The 27,008-nt window shown below is 40.8% G+C and overlaps 1 protein-coding gene across 3 annotated transcripts in view; it reads left to right on the top strand.

Moving 5' to 3' along the window:
* Positions 1 to 4,892: 4,892 nt before the first annotated feature.
* Positions 4,893 to 27,008, top strand: part of NHSL1 (NHS like 1) — a 227,465-nt gene continuing 205,349 nt past the window's right edge. For all 3 annotated transcript variants that reach the window (XM_063443283.1, XM_063443280.1, XM_063443286.1), the window contains exon 1: positions 4,893 to 5,566. In XM_063443283.1, coding sequence (XP_063299353.1) covers positions 5,269 to 5,566 — 298 coding nt within the window. In that variant the 5' untranslated portion in view covers positions 4,893 to 5,268. The remainder of the gene's footprint in view (positions 5,567 to 27,008) is intronic.

Raw genomic sequence — 27,008 nt, 5'->3', positions numbered from 1 at the left:
TATGTGCCAAGAATAACGCAAGGCAAGGACCAGTGAAACCACCGGGAGTCCAGTATATGGGGGGGACTCCCTATGTCCGATCTTCAAGTAGACTATACGGTGATGCCTAAATCTGGCGGACATCGCTACCTACTAGTAGTTGTGTGTACCTACTCAGGTTGGGTAGAAGCATGTCCTACTCGTACAGAGAAAGCAGGAGAAGTTGTGCGATTCCTGTTGCGAGAAATAATACCCCGATATGGACTACCATGTTCTGTAGGATCGGATAATGGTCCAGCCTTTGTTCACCAGTGCCTACAACAACTGACTCATATGCTTGGTATTAAGTGGAAGCTTCATACGGCATATAGACCTCAGAGCTCTGGGAAAGTAGAAAGGATGAACAGAACTATTAAGAACCAATTGGCAAAGATGTGTCAAGAGACTCAGCTTAAGTGGAATGTTCTTTTGCCCATAGCTCTGTTGCGTATTCGTAGTACACCTACCAGAAGGATGGGTCTCTCACCTTTTGAAATCATGTATGGGCGTCCACCTCCCGTACTTGGTAACTTAAGGGGGGATTTGAGTCAGTTGGGAGAAGGAATTACCCGGTAGCAGGTTGTAGAGTTGGGTAAAACTATGGAGGAGGTACAGAAATGGGTACAAGATAGATTACCTGTGAATATTTATCCCCCTGTACATAGTTATCATCCAGGAGATCAAGTATGGATAAAAGAGTGGAACAGTGTACCGTTGGGGCCTAAGTGGAGGGGTCCTTATGTTGTTCTTTTGTCTACCCCTACAGCTATAAAAGGTGGCTGAAGTGACTCCGTGGATTCATCACTCCAGGGTTAAACCAGCATCAGTAGATTCTTGGCAAGCTACACCAGATCCAGAGAATCCCTGCAAGATCCGGTTAAAGCGCACAACTCAGCCGGAGTGACGAGGAGATATTGGGGTTTCAAGTGTAATTAAAGAGATCAGCAAGTAAGTGTTTTGACGGCCATAATAAAGCCTGACCACTTACCCACGTGACATAGCCAGAGTGTCTTGAAGGGACCTCTGTGAAGGGAAGAGAGGACTTGAAGAACTCCATTCCTTGCAGCCCTTACTACCTGGAAGCTGAGGTGCCATCGCACGGACGAAGAATGAGGATGAAGACGTCAAGAGAAATGCACTTGATAATGTATATATTTGTTTTTAATTATTCAGGAAGGTAGAGGTACCGACACACCTGGCTGTGAGGTTTGCATTAAGACTACTAAAACAGGTAATCATATTTCCCAGACCCTTATTTGGCATTCACAATATGAGTGTAAAGGATATGTATCTAGGTGTAGATACTTAGGTATAGATTATAGTGTATGCCATTTAGGAGTAGGAGAACCTAAGTGCTTCAATCCAGAGTATCAACCCCGTACAATTTGGTTGACCCTCCGGAATGGAGACTCACAGCGGACCCTAATAAATAAGACAGTATTAGAAACCGTACAATCTTCGGGTGTTCTGCTATTTGATGCATGTAAGGCGATATCAAGTGGTAGAAAACCGTGGAATGTATGTGTGGATCTTAAGTGGGAGGGAACGTATGGGTCTAATGATAAGTATATTTGCCCCAGTAGTAAAAACAAGTATGTAAATCCAAAATGCCCAAATAAGGATTATAATTATTGTCCATATTGGTCTTGTGTAGGGTGGGCAACTTGGGGACAGACAGTAGATAAGGATATGATTGTAACTAAGTTGCCTACCAAACCATATTGTAAGTCTATTGAGTGTAACCCAGTCCATATATTTGTCAATAATCCTGAACAATTTATAGATAGGTTCGGAAACTTATTTGGGTTCCAGATATATGGGACGGGTTTGGATCCTGGGACAATACTATTTATAGGGATAGAGACCGATACCGTAGCATCCCAAACTCATCAGGTTTTCCATTCTTTTTATGAAGAGATGAGTGTAGAAAATAAGATCCCCCATAATGCTAAGAACCTGTTTATTGATCTAGCTGAAAGTATTGCTGGTAGTCTTAATGTGACCAACTGCTATGTGTGTGGAGGTACTAATATGGGAGACCAATGGCCTTGGGAAGCAAAGGAGGTAATGTATTCTGGTTCTGAGACAATTGAACAAATAATATCCTCTCAAGCCGATTATCAAATGAGTGTTAGAGGTAAATCTGAGTGGCGATTAAAGACCTCCATTATAGGTTATGTTTGCATAGCAAGGAAAGGAATAATGTTTAATTCATCTGTAGGAGAATTGACTTATCTAGGGCAAAAAGCATATGATGATAATACAAAGAATACAACTTGGTGGTCGGCTTCAAATGTCTCAGAACCACCTAACCCGTTTGCAAGTTATACCAATTTAAAGGACGTGTGGTTTGATCTATCTATTACATCTAGTTGGAAAGCCCCAGCAAATTTGTACTGGATCTGTGGTAAGAAAGCCTATTCGGAGTTACCACAGGACTGGGAAGGGGCATGTGTGTTAGGTATGCTCAAACCATCCTTCTTCTTGTTGCCTATTGAAACAGGAGAGACTTTGGGAGTTAAGGTATATGATGTGAATCATAGGAAGAAAAGGGGACCCCTAGAGATAGGTACCTGGGAAGATAATGAATGGCCTCCCCAGCGTATTATAGATTATTATGGGCCAGCTACATGGGCAGAGGATGGTACGTTTGGATATAGAACCCCAATATATATGCTCAATCGTATTATAAGGTTACAGGCAGTGGTTGAGACAATTACCAATGAGACATCGCAAGCGCTCAATCTCCTAGCAAAGCATAATACTAGGATGAGGACAGCCGTTTACCAAAATAGATTAGCTTTGGATTACCTATTGGCAGTAGAGGGAGGTGTATGTGGGAAGTTTAACCTAAGCAATTGCTGTCTTCAAATAGATGATGAAGGGCAAGCAATAGCTGAGCTTACTAGCCATATGGTTAAACTAGCGCATGTGCCTACTCAGGTATGGAAAGGGTATAATCCAAGTAGTTGGTTTGGTAACTGGTATGAGCAGTTTGGAGGACTTAAGGCATTGGTAGGTGGAGTCATGCTAATCTTAATGCTGTGTCTTCTCCTGCCATGTCTTATTCCTTTGGTAGTTAGGTCTGTGCAGGGCATTATAGAAAATATAGCAGAGAGAAAGGCTGCTGCACAGATAATGGCTATATATAGATATGAGGCTCTAAATCAGGGAGAACCAGTACAGGAAGAGGAATGTTGAGGGATTCATGTCTTTAGGGAGTCGCAAAGTCTGGTCTGGTTCATGGCAACCTGAGGTATATGCAAACTATGGTTAAGTGATGCCTCTGGAATTGTGAAAATATCAGAAGCATCAAAGGGGGGAATGTGGTGGAATCTCGATAAAAATAAATTTAGTAGGCCGAGATTACCACGTGGTATGTGCACGTGCATATACTGGTGTATCGGTCGATTGGTTGCACGTGGCAAAGATACAATCAGTAGTGTACGGAGCATGTGCGAGAATACAGGATGTAGTATTCCCCTCCTCCATTGTGCTAGGCAAGCCATGTGGTCAAACAGGAAGTTAGTTCTTGTTCGATTGATTGGGTAAGAGTATGTGTGGGTGGAGCTTATTATGGGAGGAGTTACATGCCTATATAAGGAGCCTACACTATTGTTCGGGGCTCAGATCTTGTTGTATTTTGGTGACATTAGTCCCTCTGAGTCCCGGTCGGTGAATCGAATAAAGAATCTCTTCCTTCCTGAAGAAACCTGTGTCCATCTCTCTGTGCTTGGCTTCAGTCAGTTTCTCCGGTATCAATTGCTGAATACAAATATGTGTATTTTATTGCAGTTAAAGCAAACCGTTTATGACATTCACAGTTAAAATGTCATGCAGAACTAAAAAAATAATAATCTTAATTTCTCACATTTTTTTTTATATTGTATTCATATTAAGTTATCTTTCATAGCTAAATATTTGATGTTAAATGAAAGCCCTGTTTCTCCTGAATAAAATGATATATAATAAGTGTGGGTGACCTTAATATGAAAGAGGTGAATTATGGTTGAACAGACATAGTCAAATTCCAGGTTTTGTTTACGTTTTGTTTTGATTAGAACGTGTGCAGTTGGTGAGAACGTGTACAATCCTTCCTGTTCTGCCCAATCACAGTAAATGACATGAGGTGTACTCAGTATGATTCCCATGTCTTGCTGCTTGTGTCTGGAAGGTGTACATTTCCTGGACAAACATCTCAGGGATCCACAGGTGGTTAGATCTCATTTCTCTTTTTTGTCTTCTGCTTGTATTCCCTGGGACTGCAGGCACTTCCCTCCCCTCCCCGGAGTGTGCAGACTATCCACACAGGAGGTGGAGATGGAGATGGAGGAGGGGTTGAGGGAGGCTCTTTTCCTGTTTTATTTGAAACACAAGGCAGTGCTTCACCGGCTCTGCTGCCAACTTTTCCCGTGGAAGTGCTGCTACGGCTGGTTCGGCTTGTCGCCTCCTTAGCAAATCAGGAAAATCCAATCCTTCTGGAAATGCATTGAGTTAATTTCTTAACTTCCTGTAGACAAGGATGAACATGGCAGGGGACACCTTACACATTGCAGCCGTTTAATCGGAGGGATTGATTATTTATTTGCTATTTCCATCCTCATGGACCTGACCCTCTGGGATACAGATTGGTGCAAGCATTGAGGAACAATACATTGTATGGGTTGCTATTCACCAGCCATCCTGTGCATGGAGCCACTTACCTGAACGAAAAAAAAAAAGGTTTTTCTTTGGTTTCTTGGATTAAAAGCAAGGATCTCTGGGCTAATCATGTCACATGGAAAGTAAAGTTTTAGTGATTAGATTATTGCATGCTGAGGATCTGCGAGGTTTTTTTTTTTTTTTTAAAGTTGAGTCTGAGGCTATGGATCCCTGCTTCTAATTCTTGAGGATTACAGGGTTCACCATGACTATGCGCCAGGAATACAAATGAAAGGTTTGTGTTTAGTGGTACCACCAACATCCTCTGGTTTCTTACCCTGATCAAGGTGTCTGTGCTTCCTTGTCTGGATCCCAAGCTGGAGTTAAGAGCCAGTTCCCTGAGCAGACTGCAGTCTAGCCTGCGTTTCCCCTGCCTGCCATGTATAATTACACCCCAGGGTCTTCACACCAGTGATGCTGGGGTTAGGAATCCAGCAGTGATTTAAATAGCTGGGAGCCCAGCTTGCCTGGATACACCCTGGAATCTTGTGAAATCAGGAGACATCAGAAAGTTCTTGCAGTGCTAGGTGTTGCCTTGCAGCTGGTGACATGCCTTTTCATTTGAGGATAGTACAACCCACCCACCTGGGAAGGCTAAGTGCCAATAATGGGCATCCACCCCGGGATGGCACAGCCGTTGTATTCGGATCCATGCTAGATGTCAGCTCTCACACAATGCTCTGCATCATCCACCAACTCTCTGATCTCTCCAGGCATGCAGAGGGGATATTCAGCAGCATCCACAGCCAGGCAGTGGCCCTGGGCAAACGCAGTGCCCACCTACAGCGCAGACTGGCATGTCTGCACAACACTGTCTCCCACTTGGACCACAAGAAGGTGCCAGTCCGTGAGTATTTCAGTTATCTACTTATATTAATTCAGAGTGTCTATAGACCATTTATACATTATGAGCAGGGTCCATTTTAATAAGTTTAGCTATCCCAATATTTGGATTAATCATTACTTCCCGTAGATTATATAATGGGGAAAAAAAAAAAAAAAAAAAAAACAACAACCAGAAGACAAATTGGAGATACACTGGAAAAGTTCCAGCATGCTCCTTAACAATTTCATAATATGTGTTGTTATGGTTTGTTGTTGCTGTACCAGCTGATATGTGAGACGTTTTTTAAATCCCACTTTTCTAAACGCGATTGGCAGGTTGTTGCCTAATCAACCTGTCCTATTTAGCATGAGCTGTGTACACTGCCAGCTAATAACGCACACCCATATTGTTCCAGCAATTATGCTTCTGCATCATTGTCTTCCCTACGCCCATGTCACCTGTCACATATAAATGAAATTACATATGGACTGTGGTGTGCCATGCATATTATGTAAACCATGTTATCCTAATATGAATGCAGTGTGCTCAACTGATCTCTAATTTACATTGGGGTGCACAATTTGTCAAAACACCAATAATAGCAGAAAATATTATATTTTTATAGATATATGTAGTAGTTGGAGTGAGAAAATTTGTCTTCATTATCAATATAGTCCAATGAGCTTAATAGAAAACAGGTTTTACGTTTGAATTCTCCCCTGGTCTTCGAACCCGTTACCACTCACATAGAGAGATTGGGTATTGTGTAAAATATTATTTAAAATGGTTAGGTGTTATCACTGTATGAAGGACGTTCAAAATGCACGCCATTCAATCTATGTAGGACACATGATGTACCTAATATACAGAGCAAACCATGTCAAATCATTCCAACAACTGCACTCCATATACCTTAAACTGCGGTTCCCATGGTGCACTATGCATAGCAGTGCCATGTTTGATACCAGCTAGAATGGCAATCACTGTACATATTGCTGTATATAGAGCATTCTATGTACAGCATCCCGATATTCAGTAGTTGTTCACATATATGCAAGTAATAGTGGCGGAACAAGATGTAAAGCCTTTTAATATTTTGTGGTGGAGATACTTTGTGATCTCGTTTTTATATGGACTGGCAAAATGTGCTTTGTTCGTGTAGTTAAATTTCTTGTCAATGTTTATCTTTGGCTGGTCTGTATTGGACTTGTTTGTAGTGGTTTATGTGATCCTGCCAGCTTAAAAAAAACATAAACCTATTTTGCATCAGACCTTTCTGTCACCTCTGTACACAAAATCTACAGGCAGGTTTGAAGTCTGAATCAGCATGGGGCCTTGACATTGTTTTGCTTGCAAAATGAAAGAAAAAAAAAATCAACATAAAAACAAGGTGTGGTGTTGACTTATTCTACAAAATAAACCACAATTCTGCGAGGCTTTCCAAATATCAGATGGGATATGCTAGAAGAAAGCTTAGCTAGCGGCATACCTTGACCACAGGACCCTTCTTATTGAAGGTGTTGGGTTTCTGTAGCCATATTTTGACAGGTGCTGAAAATTATCCCGCTTTATAAAATATTGCATTTTGGGGAATTGCCTTTACCCTCCCAGCATTCAAAAGAATGCAGGATAGGAAAGCGGCAGATTTTTCCTGAGTGCAAATAACCTCTGCGTAAGTTTTAGAAAAATAAACAGTAGACAAAAATGTTCAAAAATTGGGCACCCCCCATTTGATTCGTAGCATCTGAAACACATCTGTGCACAAGTCTAGTACTAACCAGCCCCATTTAAAATACAGACTACAGACCATGGTAGTGGTTATTGTATTAATAGTACCCTGACATTTTCCCAATTTAATAGTAAACAATTTTGGAAAAGTTTAACAACTTAACTCTGTCCCTTGGGTACCTGCTTTGCATCTAATTTTACCCTGCCACAGAAGCCATATGGCTCTGAAAAGCTAAGCAAGGCCAATTCAAGACCGCAATCATTGTCTGAGAGCACTCAGCTGATATCTCAGCCAATGAGCATGCTCAATCCAGGACCACAATCAATTGATTTCACAGTTGATGAGCACACCCCTGCTTGGAACAGTAGCGCTAAGGGGATTTTCCTGCAGGAGAATCATGGAAGCAGGGTATATGGTCAAAATTATCCCGGGCGATTCAGATATGTTGTCAGTCCCTTCTAAAATGTTTTGACAAATTGCACTTGGATGGTGCCAGGGCAGTTCTAGCACTATAACCAACATCATGACATGTTGTGTTTATGGTATTTTAAGTGTTGGGGTGAAAGTCAGAAAAAATGAATGATGTGTAAAATAATTGCAATAATGTATGTTCTGTCTAACTTTCCTTATTTGCTGTATACACGCCAAAAAATCAATAGAAGAATAATGGTGCTTTTCGTGAAATAAATATGTATATAAAAACCCACAGTAAACATAACTTGAATAAAACGTGTATAAAAATTGAGTGATGTGAGGTGAGCCAACATATGTGCTTGTATATTTGAATGCCGCCCTATGAAGTATGTGCGGCAAAGCCACACAAGGGAGCAATGACTGCTCCCTTGCAATGATTGCTCCCTGCTTGCGCCCGCCTATATCGTCATTTTGACGAAATAGGGGGTGCGGCTTCACGAGGCTCCCGACGCTGGAACCAGGTGAGTTAAAACTGCTGCCTGGAGAGTCCCTTTAAATCTCTAAATTGTATTTGATATTTCCACATTGAATTTTCAAACGTAAAGGAACATTCCAGGCACCAAAACAACTTAATCTAAAGTTGCTATAGTGTCCACTGGAGGCACTTTATCTCAAGGGGGGTTAAGCTGTTTTTTTTAACAGTGTAGTTTATTTTTTATTTTTATAAAGCTCCATCAACTTTGGACCATGTAGGAAAGTGTTTTTATAACAATTTAACGTTTTCATTTTCTTTTCTGCCTGAATTATTCAGATAACAGTATGAATGATTGTTTCAGTAGTTCTATTTGTATTGTATTGTGGACCATTTTATTTATTTTTATTATAAACCTTCAAATAATTATATTAAGATAAGAGCGAAAAAAAAAACGTTTTATGTATACATTGATTTTACAAAATAATCTTTAACCCTTTGCCAGCCTGTCATCGTCAATGTCTTGTAGACTTTCTGAAGTCGTCACCCCGAGTGAATTAAATAATCTTAAAAAATAAATCTATGATCTATTTCATTTGGGAGAGGTGTGTTTTTTTTTTTTTTTTTTTTTCTGTACTGTAAGAATTTCCACCCTAGATAAAGAGTTCCCTTGATTTAACAGATTTATAACAGCAGCTGAAATATCTCTCATTATTTTTCTCCAGTATTAACTCTTGTCCCTTTGGGATAATTATCACGGGAATGGCATCCTTTTGTTTCTTTGCATGGGCCTGTTCTAGCAGTCGCGCTATAACATCTGTGACCCCAACGGTCACTTTCTCTCCACATGACATTGTAAATAGAAGTGTGTGTGCCCTATTGGCTTAACCTTATTGCACATACATGTCAGGACATTGTTTTGCTGTGAGTTATTTGAGTGATGAGCCGTATCAATATTGTTAGGAGCTAAAATCAGAGAGCAAAAAATTATGAGGTTGCGATTACCCTCGTAGTGCCAGAAATAGCTGAAAATATTGTCTAATCACGATTTCCCTTGGCACTATACAATACCATTTATTTTGTTCCATTTATATTTGTGTTGTTAATTTTTTTTTAGCTAAAATGAACCTTGCATGAGTCAAAGTATACAGTTCTCTTCATTTTATTGATTTGCAATTTCAATAATTGATTTGAAACCCCTATTTGACCATGAAATTAGTTTTGATTAATTGTTACTTTGAATAAATTGTATAATACACCGTTGCTAGATTAAAGAAGTACCCTAGACCCTATATTCTAATGAGGAAATACCCACCCATTGTGTGAAGGAGTGGGAGCATGCCTATAAGGGTATCTTGTAGACTCTTGCTTTATTTTATTTGAATTACTTAGTTGAAGTAATATAGGCTTTGTTCCAAATACCATTGAGACTGTTTTGGCAGTATTTAAGAAAAGTTTGTTTTTAGTTATCAATCTTTCAAAGTCTGTGATTTCTCCCTGTAACACCTCTTCAAAACGTAATGTATGCGAGCATGTGGAGTGACCTCTTCTTCACTCTCCTATACAGTGCTTAAGGGGTGTGTAAACCCAAATATATTGGGTGAAGTAACTTTTTTTTTTTTTATTCATTTTGATTTTATTTTTTTCCTTTTTTTTACATTCTTTATTTTGGTTGTGCAGATATACAGACACAGATTGACATTTTGGTGTGAGACAAGATTTCAGACTGGTAAATAGCGCACATAATGTCATGAGTAACAGCACATTTAAAATTTTTACAACTTTTTTTTATTTGTAAAATTTTTTTTTTTTTAAATAGAATAATATGCAAGATAACAATTGAGTAGTGCCATAAAATACATCAAGAAAAAGTGAGGACCGTCTAGCTATAGGCAGGAGGTGGTCACAGAGTTTAGCTAGTGGTTGTTAGCTCCCTGTGTGGTTATATAGCTAAAAGACATGCTCGATGAAAATGGCAATAATACTACAGAACAATACAGTACTCAGAATGAAAAATTAAACACCACAAATCATATCAGAAGCAATTGGCTGTAGGCGCGTGACTGGATGGACTGCTTAGTAGCTGTGGAGGTAAGGACTTCTGTGAAGTCAGCCTATTCCGACCTCTGGTAGGTTAAACCTGGTCAACATACGGGAGGCAGCAATGCCCCAGGGGCGATATGGGAAGTCCCTCTTGCTCCAGGTGATGTGGGGAGTCCCTCTTGCTCTGACCTGGGGGTAGGAGTCAAACTCAACCTCCACAGGGGAGGAATAGAGGGCAGCGATGGGATGCCACCTACCATTGCAGTCGGCTTTCTGTCCGTGTGGACAGTGCTTTGGGGTCGTACCCTTAGTGGCCCTCGGCCAGGATGTGCTGGTAGATGGACATAGTTAAGTAGGAATAGGATTGACCGAAGGAAGCTCACTTAGCCCTCTGGTTCTCCTCTTGGGTTTAAGGTGTTGAGATTGACCAACGTGCTTCCAAGGCTTCACAGAAGCGTTCAAAGTGGTCATCCAACCGCTTCATGAATTGATCCACTGCGCACTGAATTTCCACTGCAGGCAGGGTGGGTTCAGAGGTTTCTGTTGGGAGCTCAGCCGCTATCTTGTTGCGGTGAGTGTGGTGCTTGTCTGGTACTGCCACACAGGTAAAAAGCCAGTGGGGGCTGGGATAACTTGCCCCCCCTACCCCCACTCAGTCCAGAAGGCTGGGGGTACGGGGTTCAGAGTGTTCACAAAAGAGCCTGGCAGCCTCAGACAAAGAGATCGGCCGCTTCTCCCGCCAGGGAATCACCAGGCCGCAACAGGCTATAGGCCGCAGCCACCTGCTTAATTCTCCATCTCCTACTCCCATGATGTCACGCCGGTGGACCTAATGCAAGACCGGTTTGTATATAGGGTTCCTTAATTTTGACTCCTGTTAAAGGAAAACTGCACAATATTTAAAAAAAAAAAAAAGAAAATCTTTCAAATTTGTTTTTGTATAAGCTGTGCTTCAAACCAAGGATGATTTAAAGTAGGAAATACTCTAAAAGTTTTATCTCTACCCATGAAATACAACATTTCTACAAAGGGACATTTCGATACATGTAATGTCTCTATTCAGTAATAATTATTTTTTACTTTAATAATGGCTTGCCTAAAACATGATCATAATCACTTCAAAGCATTATAAACTCCCAGTTGAAGAAAAGGGCCAAAAGAGTATACACATTCCCTCCAGGCCCGTTCTTTGCTCATCAGCTGTTTCGGCCTGTTCCGTTCTGTAACATTGTTTATGGAGCTATGGCGCTCCACACTTCCTTTTACAATAAAGGAAGTTTTAATCCAAAGCTCATGGCGCAGTGTGTATGTGTGTATGTGTGTATATATATATAAGGACTAAATAGAATTCCATTTGTGAGTATTTAAATCAGCGGATATTTCATCAGCATGAATCTTTTATTCACTATTTATTTCATAGTTCAATAAATTAAATATACATTGTGTCTTATATTTAGTAAATTAGCATCAGTTGTTGAACAAAGTTCTGTCAGACACTGAACGCAGAAACATTGCTCAATACAAATGTATGGTTAGAGAGAGAGAGAGACAACCGCATATATTTAAGTGGCACTGTCCCCCACCTCACCCCAGTTCCAACCCAGACAAGAGATATACTGAGACAAAGTATGGTCTGCTTTGTCTCTGTATTTCTCCGGTCTTGCAGGATTCTCCATAGATCTCAATGCTGTACTCTCACACAGATCCACACTGTTACACACAAATGCACAAGTATATGTAAACTCGCACACAAACGTAACACACTGACAAACACTGCCCTAGATGTATAAACATAGGGGCTGATGGAGCTGCAGCTCTATTACACTATTCTTTACATACTCTTGCTTAAGTATGGAAACGTGTGTGGACTTTGCTGACAAGGAAATTAAAGTAATGCTGTCTTTGGTTTCTCTAACACTGTGGTATGTCCCCTTTCTTCTCCTCTCACTACATACACCTGTTCTCTGTCCCAGACAGGAGTTTCTGCCTGCTATTAAGGTAAGGAGACAAGTTGACATGTGAGTGCTAGTGGACAGTCCTTAGAAAGCATGGGGTGAGTACATCATTAGAGTCATTTATGCCAAGCTCTGGGTGCTGTCTGGATCGTATGCCCTTATTTGGCCAGCCTGCATGATTGGCAGGCAGCCTGACATGCATTCACGCCAGGCTGGCCTTCCAGTGCTTTGGGCAAACATGCCCCTTTTTGGGGCATGTTCGCCCCTTTCGGCGGTTCTGGTTACGTGGTTCGAGTCAGTGGCGTACCCTTTTACCCCGCCAATTGACTTCCTGCTTCACTGGACACTGCTATTAGGGGGTATGGATTTACTTGAAATATGAGAGCATAAATTATAGAGAGATTAGCATAGGGTATGTGTTTTCACATAGCTGCATCCTATGAGTTAACCTTCAGCACAGTCTCCATCAGATTCATGACGCTTGGGAGGTATAACTGTTTTTTTGATCGATCTAAAAATTAAAAAAAAAATTAAAAATCTGTAATTGGGCCCATCATAATTGTCAGCACTAGGCTCTTAGTCTGGCCCTGCATATAAAGTGTGGTGCATTTTTATTTAATTTTTTTTAATGCCAAAATTGTGTGCCTTTTGCATTGCAAAGAACTCTAATTTAAATAAATATAAATAAATAGACCGACTTAAAAGTAAAGCAGCAATGTTTTCTCAGGGGTAAAGGACAATAACCCCTCTGGTGGGCAGGCACTATTGGCAAGCATGGTCATGGTGGAAATACCAGCAAATGTAAATAATTTAAAAGGATATTTATCTAAATAACGTTTTTTCCTCCTCCAAGATGGTGTCTGCCTTCAATGAATGGAATTGCTGTGCTTCCTGTTCCCAAATGCAATATAAGTAACCAAATATACTTTTCCCAGAACCATATTTGTCAAGTCAATATTTTATATAAAAGTTTGACAGCAAAATACTGTCAGCCTAGTCTGATCCCGAATTAACCAAATGCAGAATACCTGAAAACCCTAAAATGTATTTCCGGACCTTACAATGGCCTGATTTAAGGTAAAAACTAGAATAACCAGGACAAGCTGGGGTCAGGAATACAGAGAAGGTAAACTGAGACAAGCCAAGGTCAAGAATAATAGAAGTCAAGGTACCTACCAAAAGTCAATAACAAATAGGAATCCACAGAAAACATGCGCTCTTGGATTTACCAGAAATGGAAACCACAACAGATGACTTTGGAATGTGTGCGGCATAACATGAGGACGTCTGCGTTATGTGTACGCAAAGCTTTTATATGGCTCTGATGTGCAGCGGCCAAAGGTAATCGCTAACCGTGGCTGGCGTGACAATTACTCTGTCAAGAAAATATGCATAGTAGCAAACTCTCATTTCAAGAAGGGGGGGAAAAAAACTTGACAAGATTAAACTAGCTCCTCATTATCATGATGTAAAATATCTACAGGACTGCTTGGGAAAGAAAAAGAGAGTGTGTATAGGTTTTTATAAGTTACCAATGTAGATTACATGTTTTCTTTGTACCACACTTTCATGGAAATAAATGGTTATGTGAGTTTGTTAAACTCATGAAAACCAAAAATTCAGTCTTACATTTTTAAAACTGTACAAGCTATTCACACCCTAAATGGTAGTTAGTTTGGGAAACCAACACATGAGAAAGATTTAGGAATAGTTGTAGATATGAAATTGGGCAACAATGTGAAATGTTAATAGGCAGCTGTTAAGGCCAGTAAGGTATTGTCATGCATAAAATGGGGTATTAATTCTCGAGACCAAAATATAATTTTGCTTCTTTATAAATCGCTGGTAAGACCACACTTTGAATATGCCGTATAATTTTAGGCACTTGTTCTAATGAAGGATATTATGGTACTAGAAAATGTGCAGACGCAGGCTAGAGAATTCATCAGGGTAATGGAAAGTTTTAATTGTGAAGAAAGGCTTACACATTTTAATCTGTTTAACATGGAAAAATGAGACATCATTCAGAGGGCATGTGATTACAAATATATTTAAAGCCAATACAAACAATTGTCTAGAAATCTATTCATTATCTGCCTGATGGGGTGGTTTTATCAGTCTGCCTTTTTTTTTTTTTTTGTGTTAGAACAACTGGATGAATTCTTTTAAAAACATTATATTCATGGATATACTATTAGATGTAACCGCTTCCTTATCCAAGGAGAGATTGAAATGCCATTCTGGGATCAAGAAGGCTTTTTTACCCCCTAGTTTGTTGCAAAATTAGAAAGCGATTCAACAGGGGCTATATGCCTTCTCTGGGATCAGTGGTAGAAACCGACACATGAGAGGCTTAATTTCATGAACACAAGTTTTTTGTTTTTTCTTCATCCTATGTGACTATGCTGAAATAAATATTTGAGTCTGTACATGTAAATGTACTACATACATCTTGTCCTGTGACCATGCCTTAGCCATTATGCAGGGATTGTGGGTGTTACAGTACAGTAGCACCAACATCTAACACCTACAACCCACACACACCCTCCTACCCGAAGTAGGAAGTACCTAAGCTAAAATGCCAACATGCTGCCTTTTTTTCCCAGCACACTGACATTTGAATGAAGTGACATCAGTCACTCTATTCCTGTAGCAAATCACGTGTTCAGCTGAGCAGTCATAAAAGTAAACATTTTTGCGCAATATGTGAACACGTGCCTTATGTTTTCTCTCATTCTAGACTGTGAAAATACATAGGACATTAACAAGTTAAGAAAGATCTGAAAGATGTGGGTTTATTTATACACTATTCAAATCATGTTACACTTTAATGTCTGACTCATTTGGTGAGGTTTATAAACCTGTTAGTGGGGGGGGCGTGTCCAACTTCCGACACGATCGGTCGCATGGAGTAGGAGCTCCGTATCAACCCGGGCCTAACAAGCGACTAATCAATACTTCACTGACACACTCAGATCCGAAATCGAGTGGGGACATTTGGAGAGACACCATGTCACCCTCTAAACAAACAAAGCTAACAGACGCGGTCCGGCCACCTAAAAAAGACCGACAGAAGCAGGCCCAAGATGGCGCCGCAAGCAGAGCCCAGTCACCTGAGACTGACAATAACTCCGAGGCGCCCCTGCAAAAAGCAACAGACGATGATCACATAACTAAAGATTACTTGAAACATATGCTTATGGACCTGAGGGCTACCATTAAAGAAGACTTTACAACCGTTATTTCTGGCATTCACCAGGAACTGGAGGAACTGGGAGACCGCACAGATCAAGTCGAGAGAAAGACTGACGATCTATGCTCAGCCCACAACACATTAGCTGACAAAATGCAGAAATTGGAGGAGGAGAACACTAAATTATGGCAGAAGATGGCAGATATGGAAGACCGTTCCCGCCGGAACAATGTGAGATTCCGAGGGGTCCCAGAGGCCATCACACCCGATCAGATACCTATCTATATTAAAAATCTCTGCTCTACACTAGTTCCCGACCTACAAGGTACTACTTGGGAACTTGACAGAGCCCACCGCATCCCAAAGCCGCCCAGATTCGCGGCAGAAGTACCGCGAGATATTATAGCTCGCTTCCACTATTTCCGAGCTAAAGATGCACTACTCAAGGCGGCCAGATCAAAATCGACGCTGCCGGAACCGTTCACCCACATCTCGATATTCGCCGACCTATCGGCACTAACGATGGCGAGGAGAAAGGAATTCTCCACCATAACTAAAACCTTACGAAACCACGACCAGGCATACAGATGGGGATTCCCCACCAAACTCATGGTGTGGAGGAATAACAAGCTCCATATTATAGAAGACCCGATAGGAGGACTGGCCACGCTCACAACATGGGGCCTCTGGAAAGCACAAGGCCATGCCTCTAGCCCTGCAGCTATAACACCCTCACCGTCGACGATCCGCCCAGACTGGCAGATGGTGGGTCCTCCACCCCGCTAGAGAAGATATGGGGACAACGGCCTTCTGAATTCGTTATCACCACCAAAACTCACAATATCACAAGTTACCTACCCAACTGACCGAGACTGTATATGGCCGAATCTTCATATGGACTCCCATAAACGGTTTCCTGCTGTTCTTTGCTCCCTCTACAATCTTTCTCTGCTGCGGTGGAAGCAACCGACAACTGCAAGCGACTGGATTGGTATTTATATACGGGTATCGACGCAGCAGATTAAGCACCAAAAAAAAAAAAAAAAAAATATGTATATAATCTCCACTTACAAAAACAAAAAAACAAAAAAAAAAAAAAAAAAAAAAAAAATCGCACTTTGCTAATTTTAGAGTAAAACAGTTACATATCTTTAAGTCCATTGTTAGAAATTACCGTGTGATGGTCATATGCCTTGTGTTAATTGATGCCACGTTTAAATTGTAATCGAAATCCTACAATAAGGGTCCCAAGCATACTTGCACCTACCTAAATAACAGCCGTGACATCATAGAGATATTGGGGACTAACCAATTTTGCTTGCCATAGTTCATTTATGTTACCATATTCTGGTTTCGGTTGCTACAATATGCTCTTAACCGTTACATGATCCCTCCCGAAACAGCAGAACGCAGGCAGACTAAAATTAAAACATGTATACAATCTCCAATGACAAATCTAAAACATGTATATAATCTTCTATTACAAACCCCCCCCCCAAAAAAAAAAAAAAAAAAAAAACACTTTATTATTTCTAGAGTTAAGCAATTACACATGTTTAAGTCCGTTGGTAGCAGTTACCATGTGATTGTCATATTCTCTGTGCTTAACGATGCCGCGTTTATACAGTAACCACAAAACTACAATAAGGGTCTCAAGCATATTTGCACCTACCTAACTGTTTGGATTCCATCGAAGAGAGATGTCTCCCTACTGTTCACTGCTGATTGCTACTAGATAACAATCACGACATCACGAGGATGCTGGGGTCCAACCAGTTATGCTTGCCAAAGTCTACTCATGCTACCATTCTCTGATTTAGGCTGCTACAATACGCTCTTAATCATTACATGACCCCTCCCGTATCAGCAGAACACAGGCAAATTAAAACAAATATAAAAAAAAAAAAAAAAGAAAAAGAAAAAAGAAAAATATCACACTTAGTAGGCTTAGAGTTAAGAATTTGCATATACTTCATTCAATGTTTGTAATTATCATGTGACTGTACTACCCTCAGCAATAAGCTATGTCGCGATTGGACTGTTAATAATGTCTACAAGGTTATACTTAGTGTTAATGTCACGTTCAAATATACCTGTTTAAATTGTAATCTACTCAATTGATTCGCTGCACCAGGGATGTACCCTTCGCTCATTATGTCAATGACAATAAGGTATAGCCTAGAACCATCTGTTTCGCTTGTTTGTGAACTACTATTCACGTTCGCCACATCCATTCATGCTACCACTCCAGTTCAGGTTCAGGTTGTTGATCGCACAGCTGTGAATATCACAAGCCCCTTCCCGAAACGACAGAGCGCAGAGTGAAGAAAGAATAAAAATTAGCATAAAATAAAAACAACAAAAATAATAATAATTAAAAATAAAAGAAAACAAATTATTATTACCCAACAACACCTAGATATTCAACTGAATACACTATATTACCAAATATCCAAGGTTCCTTGTGTGAAACTTTTTCGATACCCAGTTCATGGCCCATACTGTGAAAACGCAGGCTATCAGAAGGCTGCTGCACGTAAGTGCGCCCCCCCGACAGAAAATACTGATACGCAGACTAACAACAACCATACGGCCCGGGTGCGGTCCCGCTCCGCACGACCCCCAGACGGGATCTTCAATGGACGAGTTGGAAGTCTCCCCATTGTATCCCTTGTTCCTCTCTCGGGCTCGAGAGATATTGTATATACTTATTTTTATTCTTCTTTTTTGTTCTCCCCCTGTCCGTCCCCCATTCCCAACCCCTACCTCGATAGCAGCAATCTCCTGTATAACTATAGAAACCTGCAGGGCACCACTCCACCATCAACTATCTAGGGCCTGGTTATACCTCCGGAAGACTGCATCCCCGATTGGTTGCAGACCTACCTATAATAAGCATCCCAACCCAAATACACACCACTAATGGCAGGCCAGTTTAAATGCTTATCTCTGAATGTAAACGGCTTAAATAGTCCATACAAAAGAAGTGCAGTGATAAAAGATTTACATAAATCTAAGGCAGCAATAGTATGTCTCCAAGAAACGCATATGTGTATAAAAAAGCCTCCTACCTTCCTACCCTCCAAATATCCCCAAGTGTACCATGCTCTCTCGCCTAACAAAACCAAAGGCGTAGCCATACTATTTCACACTGACTGGGTTTTCCAACTAAATACCACTTACGCAGACACGCAAGGCAGGCTCCTCATCGTGGTAGGCACACTGAACGGCATGCAACTCACGATTGCTTCCATTTACGCACCCAACAATTCCCCAACCTCTTTTATAAATAAATCGCTAAACAAGATAAATAAATTGCGGGTGGGCCACACTATCATTTGTGGGGACTTCAACTGCACATTAGATCCAGACTTAGACATCAAAAGAATAGCAGATAAGCGCCCACTTCAACAGGCCATTACTCTGAGCCACAATCTTAGTACACTATTACACAAGAATGATATATACGATACTTGGCGCACTCTATATCCGGAGGAGAAAAATTACACTTATTTCTCACGGGTACATCACACGTACTCACGTATAGATATGTGTTGGGTAGACAAGAGATCCCTCACGAATCTTACAGCAGTGCACATAGGAGAAAGAACTTGGTCTGATCACGCCCCAATAATTGTCACGTTCAGGGCCATGTGCCCGGCCCGAGGTCGGGGTACATGGCGCCTGAACGAATCCCTCATAGCTGATGGCGATATCGCCGCCAACCTTCGCAAATGCATCACAATGTTCCATGAAAACCACGTAAATGACCCCTCGCGCATTGATACTAAATGGGTGGCTCTTAAAGCTGTAGTGCGAGGTCTTCTAATCCAAGCGGGATCTATAAAAAAGCGAAGGATATACACCGACCATGAAAAACTACTTACACGTCTCAAAACACTAGACAGAGATAACAAAATCAGGCCAACCAAACTGCTCTCTCGACAAATTGAAAGAACAAGAGAAGAGCTACATGCATTGTCGTTACTGACCCTAGAACGACATTTACGAAAACTGAAACTCTCCTATTATATGCAGGGGAACAAAGCAGGCAAAATGCTTGCAAGACGCCTAAAATCCCAATACATCCAATCCAAACTCCCATATATGACATCAACTACAGGTACGAAACTATTTAACCCACAAGACATAGTAGATGAACTAGCTACCTTTTATAATAAGCTATATAATCTCACATCGGACGATACCCTTCACCAGCCACTAGAGACAGAAATAGATGTCTACTTAAAAGAGGCTAACCTTCCACACCTGACTGCACACCACAGCTCCAAGTTGACGGCCATTTTCACTGAAGACGAGGTGCGAAACGCAATCCGCAAGCTACCCAAACATAAAGCCCCTGGCCCAGATGGATTCCCCAACTGCTTTTACACTACATTCGAACCCCTTCTGACGCCGTACCTCACAAATCTTTTCAATTTTTTTCGGGAATCAGGATCCATACCGGAGGAGATGCTGCTAGCTCACATTGTTACGCTCCCTAAACCTGGAAAACCTCCTACCGAATGTGCCAACCTAAGACCGATCTCGCTACTTAATGCGGACTTAAAATTATACGCCAAATTGTTAGCCATGCGCCTACAGCCCATCCTACAAGATTTGGTCTCTCCTGAACAAGCAGGGTTTGTCCCCAATAGGCAACCAGGAGACAACACACGCCACTTCTTAAACCTAATCTCCTGGGCCCACTCTACCAACCAAAAGGGCATACTTCTAGCGTTGGATGCTGAAAAAGCATTTGATCGCTTAAATTGGACGTATATGCAGGCGGTGCTGCTGCACATGGGTATTCCTACGGAATTCCTGAAATGTATTATGGTTCTATATTCTAAACCTGCAGCTAAAATATTTAATTCTGGCTTCCTGTCACGCTCTTTTCAAATTACGAATGGCGCCAGGCAAGGATGTCCACTATCCCCCTTAATATTTATCTTATGTATGGAACCCCTGATTAGACATATAAAGAATACATTCGCAATCAGAGGACTAGATACGCCGATAGGGATCCAAAAGATAGCCCTTTTTGCGGACGACGTCCTCCTATTTCTAACGCACCCGGAAACTACGTTACCGACCCTACTAACATTATTAGACAGGTACGGAAAGATGTCCTACTATAAAAACAATGCTAAAAAGACACAGGCACTAGCGGTGGGAATTCCATCCTCCACCCTCAATCAATTAAAAACGATATATCATTTCGATTGGCGAGCAACCTCCATTTCATATCTGGGCATTAAGTTGCCTACCTCACACTCAGCGATAATTAGAGAAAACCATTTACCGCTTGCCAACAGACTAGAGCAACAACTTAAACAGTGGGGAGATAAAGAGATCTCATGGCTGGGGCGAATTCACACTATTAAAATGATGATATTACCACACATATTATACCTCTTCCGCACCCTCCCTATCGCAATCCCCAACCCTATCTTACAGAAATTTCAAGCCGTAATGAACGCGCACATCTGGAAACGAAAACCACCGAGGATAGCACAAAAGTCGATGTGGCGCTCATACACGAAGGGCGGACTGGGCATACCCAACGTAAAATTATACTACAAAGCATCCATATTGGCACAGGGCGTTGCGGTCCTTGAGCGAGCATCTCCTCCGGTGTGGCTGGCGCTGGAAAATGCGTGTATGCCCAATAGCACGATCCCGCTTACCCTTTGGACGGGAGCTCGGCTCTCCGGACCAAAGCCCCCCCTACCGACCACAGAGACGTTGCTCCGCACATGGAAGCAAACTACCCCACTATTCCTACAACAAAACGACTTACTCATGGCGGCGCCACTGCGGGCTCTAACGGCCCGAACAACTGACCTCCAAGTGGATACGTGGCTACGACAGGGGATTAAATCTGTGCGCTCCCTACTGACCCCCCAAGGTATCAAACCATTCCCTGACTTAGCAAAGGAATACCACCTATCTCCACGAGAATTGTTCCCCTATCTACGAATAAGGAACATAACGCAGGAGTGCGGGCTGCGGCTCAAGGAGCCCGCGCTGCTGCCGCTGTTCATCCAAAAATGTATGGGGAAACTGCCGAAGACTAAAGCACTGTCTCTGTGTTACAACACACTGCTTTTCCAGAACGCGCAATTCAAACCACCCTACATGGCAAAATGGGAATTAGATATGGGTAAATGTTTTTCGACAGAAATATGGAATCGGGCCCAAAAGAAAACAAAGCAGGCCACCCGTAGTCTCACCCACTGGGAATCCTACTGCAAACTAGCTATGCGGTGGTACTTGGTTCCCACCAAGCTAGCCCATATTTACCATGGGACAAAGAAAGTGTGTTGGAGATGTCAGAATCAGGAAGGTACCCTCTACCACATATTCTGGACATGCCCACTAATCACCACAATGTGGCGCGACATAGCGTCGCTTCTACGCAACAATTTAGGGATCGGGATACAAATGAGCCCTGAGTGCTTTTTGCTCCACATCTTCACGGACACCCTCCCTGAAGATGAACTTTATTTAACGATTCATTGCCTGATAGCAGCCAAAACCGCAATAGCCCATAAATGGAAGTCTACACAACCGCCCACTTTGCCAGAGATTTTGAGCAGGCTAGATTCGACCTACACATATGAATGCATGGCAAGCAGACTAACCGATAACCAAGCCAAACATACGACTCGCTGGCATAGATGGGTGGAATATAGATGAGGAAAACAAAAAAAAATACAAGATTTCACTCACACACAATAACCTCCAGCAGTTAGCACCATTAATAGGGCTTAAGGTTCTTAACAACTTCATAGATGACGTAGAGGTTCAAGCTTGAAAGATGCTGCTACCCCACCTTTACCCCGCCCCCTCCTCCTTTCCCCTAACCCCAGTTAGGACTGACTGAACCAAGGTTAGCGCGCATATCGTTATATGGGTGTAAACAAACAAAATTGTCATATGTTTTGAGTTATGCATGCTAACCAGACAAATGTACCTACTACTGTAATTATGTAATTCTGTTTGAACTTACCTCTGTACAAAAGTCGATATGCTATATGTCTTTGTCCCCCCCTCCCTTTTCCCTTTTCTTTTTCCTTTCTGTACCCCTCCGCCATTGCGGATGTTACGTATTTCTCATGTATGAAAAATGATAAATAAAATACATTGAAAAAAAAATAAACCTGTTAGTGGGGGGAAAAGTGTTGCAAAGTTCTAAAAGTACAACAATTGTCATGGAAACTATTCTAATCAGCAGCAATATATTATAATGGTATCAATAGTAACTGCTGTGGTTTTACAACTTTGCCCCATTATTTGTGTTCTTAATCATTTCTTTCAAATAATGTAATGTTCTGGATATTTGTCCTGTAAATGTGCGTGGAAAGTCTTTATTTTTGTTTTGTTTTCCACAGTGTAACATATCTACATGTTTTGTAAAACTTCCAAAAGCATTTTATGAGATAGGAGTGTTTTAAACGAACAGACCATGCATTTATCCAGCTAAAGCAAATTGTGACTCTTCACTAAGTGGCCTGGCCTGGGCATGTTCCAGACTTTCCATATATGTCCTTGAATATAGGGCGTGTTTTTAAAATAAAAATAAATATATATATTTTTTTTTATTCTATCGCGTCTAAATACCATATTTTCATGGCTACACAGTCCTGATGGCTCCTGTGATATTCTGTATGTTTACTGACATCCTTCCACTTTTTTAACTCATATGTTGAAGCTAAATTCTCTAATTAAGACCGGATACTTGGTTTTAAAGTTTTCATTTGGCTCTAAAAAGAACTCCTGCGTCCATATCTTCAATTAGGTAATGGATCATTTTATGAGGTTTGTACTGCCTGAGTGTGTTGAAGTTTCTAGCTAGCAGACCACTCACAGCACATAACCTGCTGTACAGTAGTATTATGTTTTACCATGTCAATCTATCCATGAAACTGGGCTATGTTCCAGATAAGTAGAATAGATTCCTGGTGTGGTTCCTTAGTAGACTGGAGGAAGTGAAAGAAACAAGGTTTTGTGGTAATGGAAAACCATAGCTAATTAGTAAAGGACATGGGCCCCATTTTGTCCTGGGAATTTAGGGTGGCTGGCAATGTATTTGCTGGATACAATTGTGCTTTTTTTTTTTTTTTTTTTGCTAGGTTAAAACCATATATATTTTAACATTCCTATTGCTTAAATCTTTCAGGTCAGTATATTTTGAAAGGTTGGGGCTCTGCACACACATCCTTGTTTTAGCCTTAAAAGCCAAATTATTGAGTATTTGGAAGATGCTGCCAGCACTAAGGAGATAAAATACTAAGGTCTAAAATGTATGTAATGCCACTGCTGTGATAGACAGCAATATGGTATAACAAAATGTTTTATTTTTTTATACCTTGCCAGGTAGAGCGGATTGCCACCTTAATATATTGCTTGTGTAATTCTCTGAGTTCTAAATGGCTATTTTCTCTCTTGAGTTTAACATCTGCTCAGCCTTTTGCCTTTAAGATCGTATTATTGAATACAGCAGATGGGTGCCGGTGGAGGAGTCATGCTGACGGGTTTCTCAACAGTCCAAGCAAGCCTACTTGAGCTGCATCTTTTGTTCTGACTGCATTGGGAAAGGGATTAAAGCTTGGAGACAAAAAGAAAAAAAATTGAAAGAGGTCATCATTGAATGCAAGCAAACAGTAGTTATTAAAAGTAGAATGAAAGCAGTTTCTCCCCAGTATATGACTGGGAATTTAATAATCCTGGTATGTGTAGCAAGGCTAGCATAAGCAGATATAGTTCACTGCTCTTACCAAGTAATTAAAACACTACACACAAATCAGTCCTTGTCTGACCAGGAAGAACTTCACTAGACACAAAAATAGCCCAGAAATCAGCAGGCAGCGTGTAGAATAAAAATTGAGTGAAAAAGACACAAAAAAATTAAAATTGAATGATTGTTTGGTATAACTTTTTGGTGTTTAGCGCAACACCCATACTGGCTAATTTCTTATATAAATAAGATTGTCAAGGTTTTGTATGGAATGTTCCAAGTCTATGACTATAATGGAAAGAAGACCATCGTAAAGATCTTTTAACATGAAACATTTTTATTAAAAATACACTCAAAAGTAAAAGCTGCATTTTACATGCATGCACATGGGTGAATAAACTAATGCCCGTTGCAACCTCCTGGCATAGCGTGCACTAGTTGGTATTACAGAACAGTGGGCACATTTTACAACAATTGTAAGTTGGTCTGTTTTAAATAATTGTGTAATCTTAATTGAATTCAGCAAAACAGACCTTGTAGTGAAGTTTGCACTACTACACGTTGCCGGTAATTTTTAAAACTTTTGTGTGTGTGTGTGTGTGTGTGTGTGTGTAACACGAACTAGTTAAGATGACTAAAAGTGTTTGTTTGCTCAAGCTCTTAAAGCGGGCATGTGATTTGTTTTTTCTTTTGGTTTACCTATCCTTGTGTCCTATGTATTTAAATGATTATACTCTCCTACTTGCCACTTGCTTTTATTTATATTTATCTTTTCTTCCTTGTGGTGCATCTCGATATCTGACCATTTTGTTCCCCTCTGTCCATGACATCTGCAGTTTCCTTTCTTTGGGATTGATTATGCTGTGGATTGTGGGTAAATGTTATTGGCTTTAAGCTCCCCCCATTGCCTACTTGACTGCTATACATGAGGAGAAGTAGTCCTTTTATTTATGTATTTAATTACAACTAGAGCACCCAGGAAATAAAGAGATTCAGAGACTTGGAACTATATAGAAATATGGAAACCGATTAGGCAACGTTTTTTTTTGGTGACAGCCTATTTAAACTGTATTATTTGTGGCAAATGTTGATGTCCTGTTGTGCTTTAATTAAAGTTACACCTTGGGCACCAGAACCGCTGAAGTAGATAAACTTGCAGGCACTGTTCTTCAGGAAAATATTTCTATTATTGTGGTGATTAGTGCTGCATGTGCTTGGAACTAATCCTCTGTATTGCAATGCGAACGCTTGGATGAGACTAAGGAATTTACAATTGTGCACCGGCTAAGTCAATACTTATCAATAAATGCTACTTATTTGATTGGACAATGACTCTACAACCCTTTGATGACATCGGAGTGGACAGGTATTCCTTAGAGGAGGCTTCTTTAAAGGACCACTCTAGTGCCAGGAAAGCATACTCGTTTTCCTGGCACTAGAGTGCCCTGAGGGTGCCCCCACCCTCAGGGACCCCCTCCCGCCCGGCTCTGGAAAGGGGTTAAATCTTACCTTTTTCCAGCGCTGGGCGGAGAGATCTCCTCCTGCTCTCCTCCTCCGATCCTCCTCTTCTCCTCCCCGTCGGCTGAATGCGCACGCGCGGCAAGAGCTGCGCGCGCATTCAGGCGGTCACATAGGAAAGCATTCATAATGCTTTCCTATGGACGCTGGCGTGCTCTCACTGTGAAAATCACAGTGAGAAGCACGCAAGCGCCTCTAGCGGCTGTCAATGAGACAGCCACTAGAGCACATAGGGGGAAGGCTTAACCCATTCATAAACATAGCAGTTTCTCTGAAACTGCTATGTTTATGAAAAAATGGGTTAACCCTAGAAGGACCTGGCACCCAGACCACCTCATTAAGCTGAAGTGGTCTGGGTGCCTAGAGTGGTCCTTTAAGTTATGCAATGAAGGCAAGTTTAAATATATTTAAACATGTTGCAAAAAAAAAGCAGGGCATAGTCTGCATTAATTTTTTTTTCTTTATAGTGTATCACTTTAACGTTCTTGTTATGCATTTCCAAAGAATAAAAAACTATTCCCCTTCCCCCCCTCCCACTGACATAATTGTAGAAGGAGTTTTGAATGTATGCTTGTTAATCATATCATACATAAGCTTTCATCATAGAAGTGCTGTTGACAAAGTTGAGTTGATGTAGCGTTTGAAGGGATTAAGATTTCTTTCCAGGATTTAACTTGACTAGAAACAAACATGATAAAGGAGTGGGGGAGAGACGGGCTGAAATAAACTTACTATTTTTTAATGAGACGACAAGATTCATGTATAATTAATGGTGGGGGTGATAAGATTACTGTGATAGTGTTTAATTGTTAACGGTGAAAAAAGTGACCCTGTGATGAATGGGACAATGGTCAGTTTGTAACCTTGAGCCTCCTAGTGAGTTTATGTGTCAAGTAGACATCTATATTATAGACAATGCTTTTGGTAGTGTATATTTTTATGTGAAGATAGCATTTTGTAGGGTAATGACTTATTTTCCTTTTATAATGTGCTTTCAGATATTTGAATTTCCTATTCCAGTTTGGTTGGATTTAATATCCACCGCTCTTACTATATATACCATGTGTATATATATATATCGCCAGTACTGTGCAATACATTCATTGCTTGATTTTTTTTTTTTTTTTTTTTGTGACTTTCTGATGTATTGGAACAGTCAAATACCTATACAGATTTGAAACAACTAAGACCTGGAAGTCTGTAATACTTAGGAAGTAAAGTTTGTTTGAACTCAATTGCAGATTTAAAATTTTAAAAAAATGCCGGCACTTTAAGGAAAAATAAAATAGGTGTTTTATTGATTAGGTTTTGATAGGTCAGAACAGCTTTAAGCAGCAATTCAATTTGGAAGGATAACTCATGAGGAAGTATGCAGATCCTTATTTGAATACTTTAA

This window comes from Pelobates fuscus, chromosome 2 (assembly GCF_036172605.1).
Source record: "Pelobates fuscus isolate aPelFus1 chromosome 2, aPelFus1.pri, whole genome shotgun sequence".
Taxonomy (NCBI): Eukaryota; Metazoa; Chordata; class Amphibia; order Anura; family Pelobatidae; genus Pelobates; species Pelobates fuscus.
This window is presented reverse-complemented; position numbering and strand designations above follow the sequence as displayed.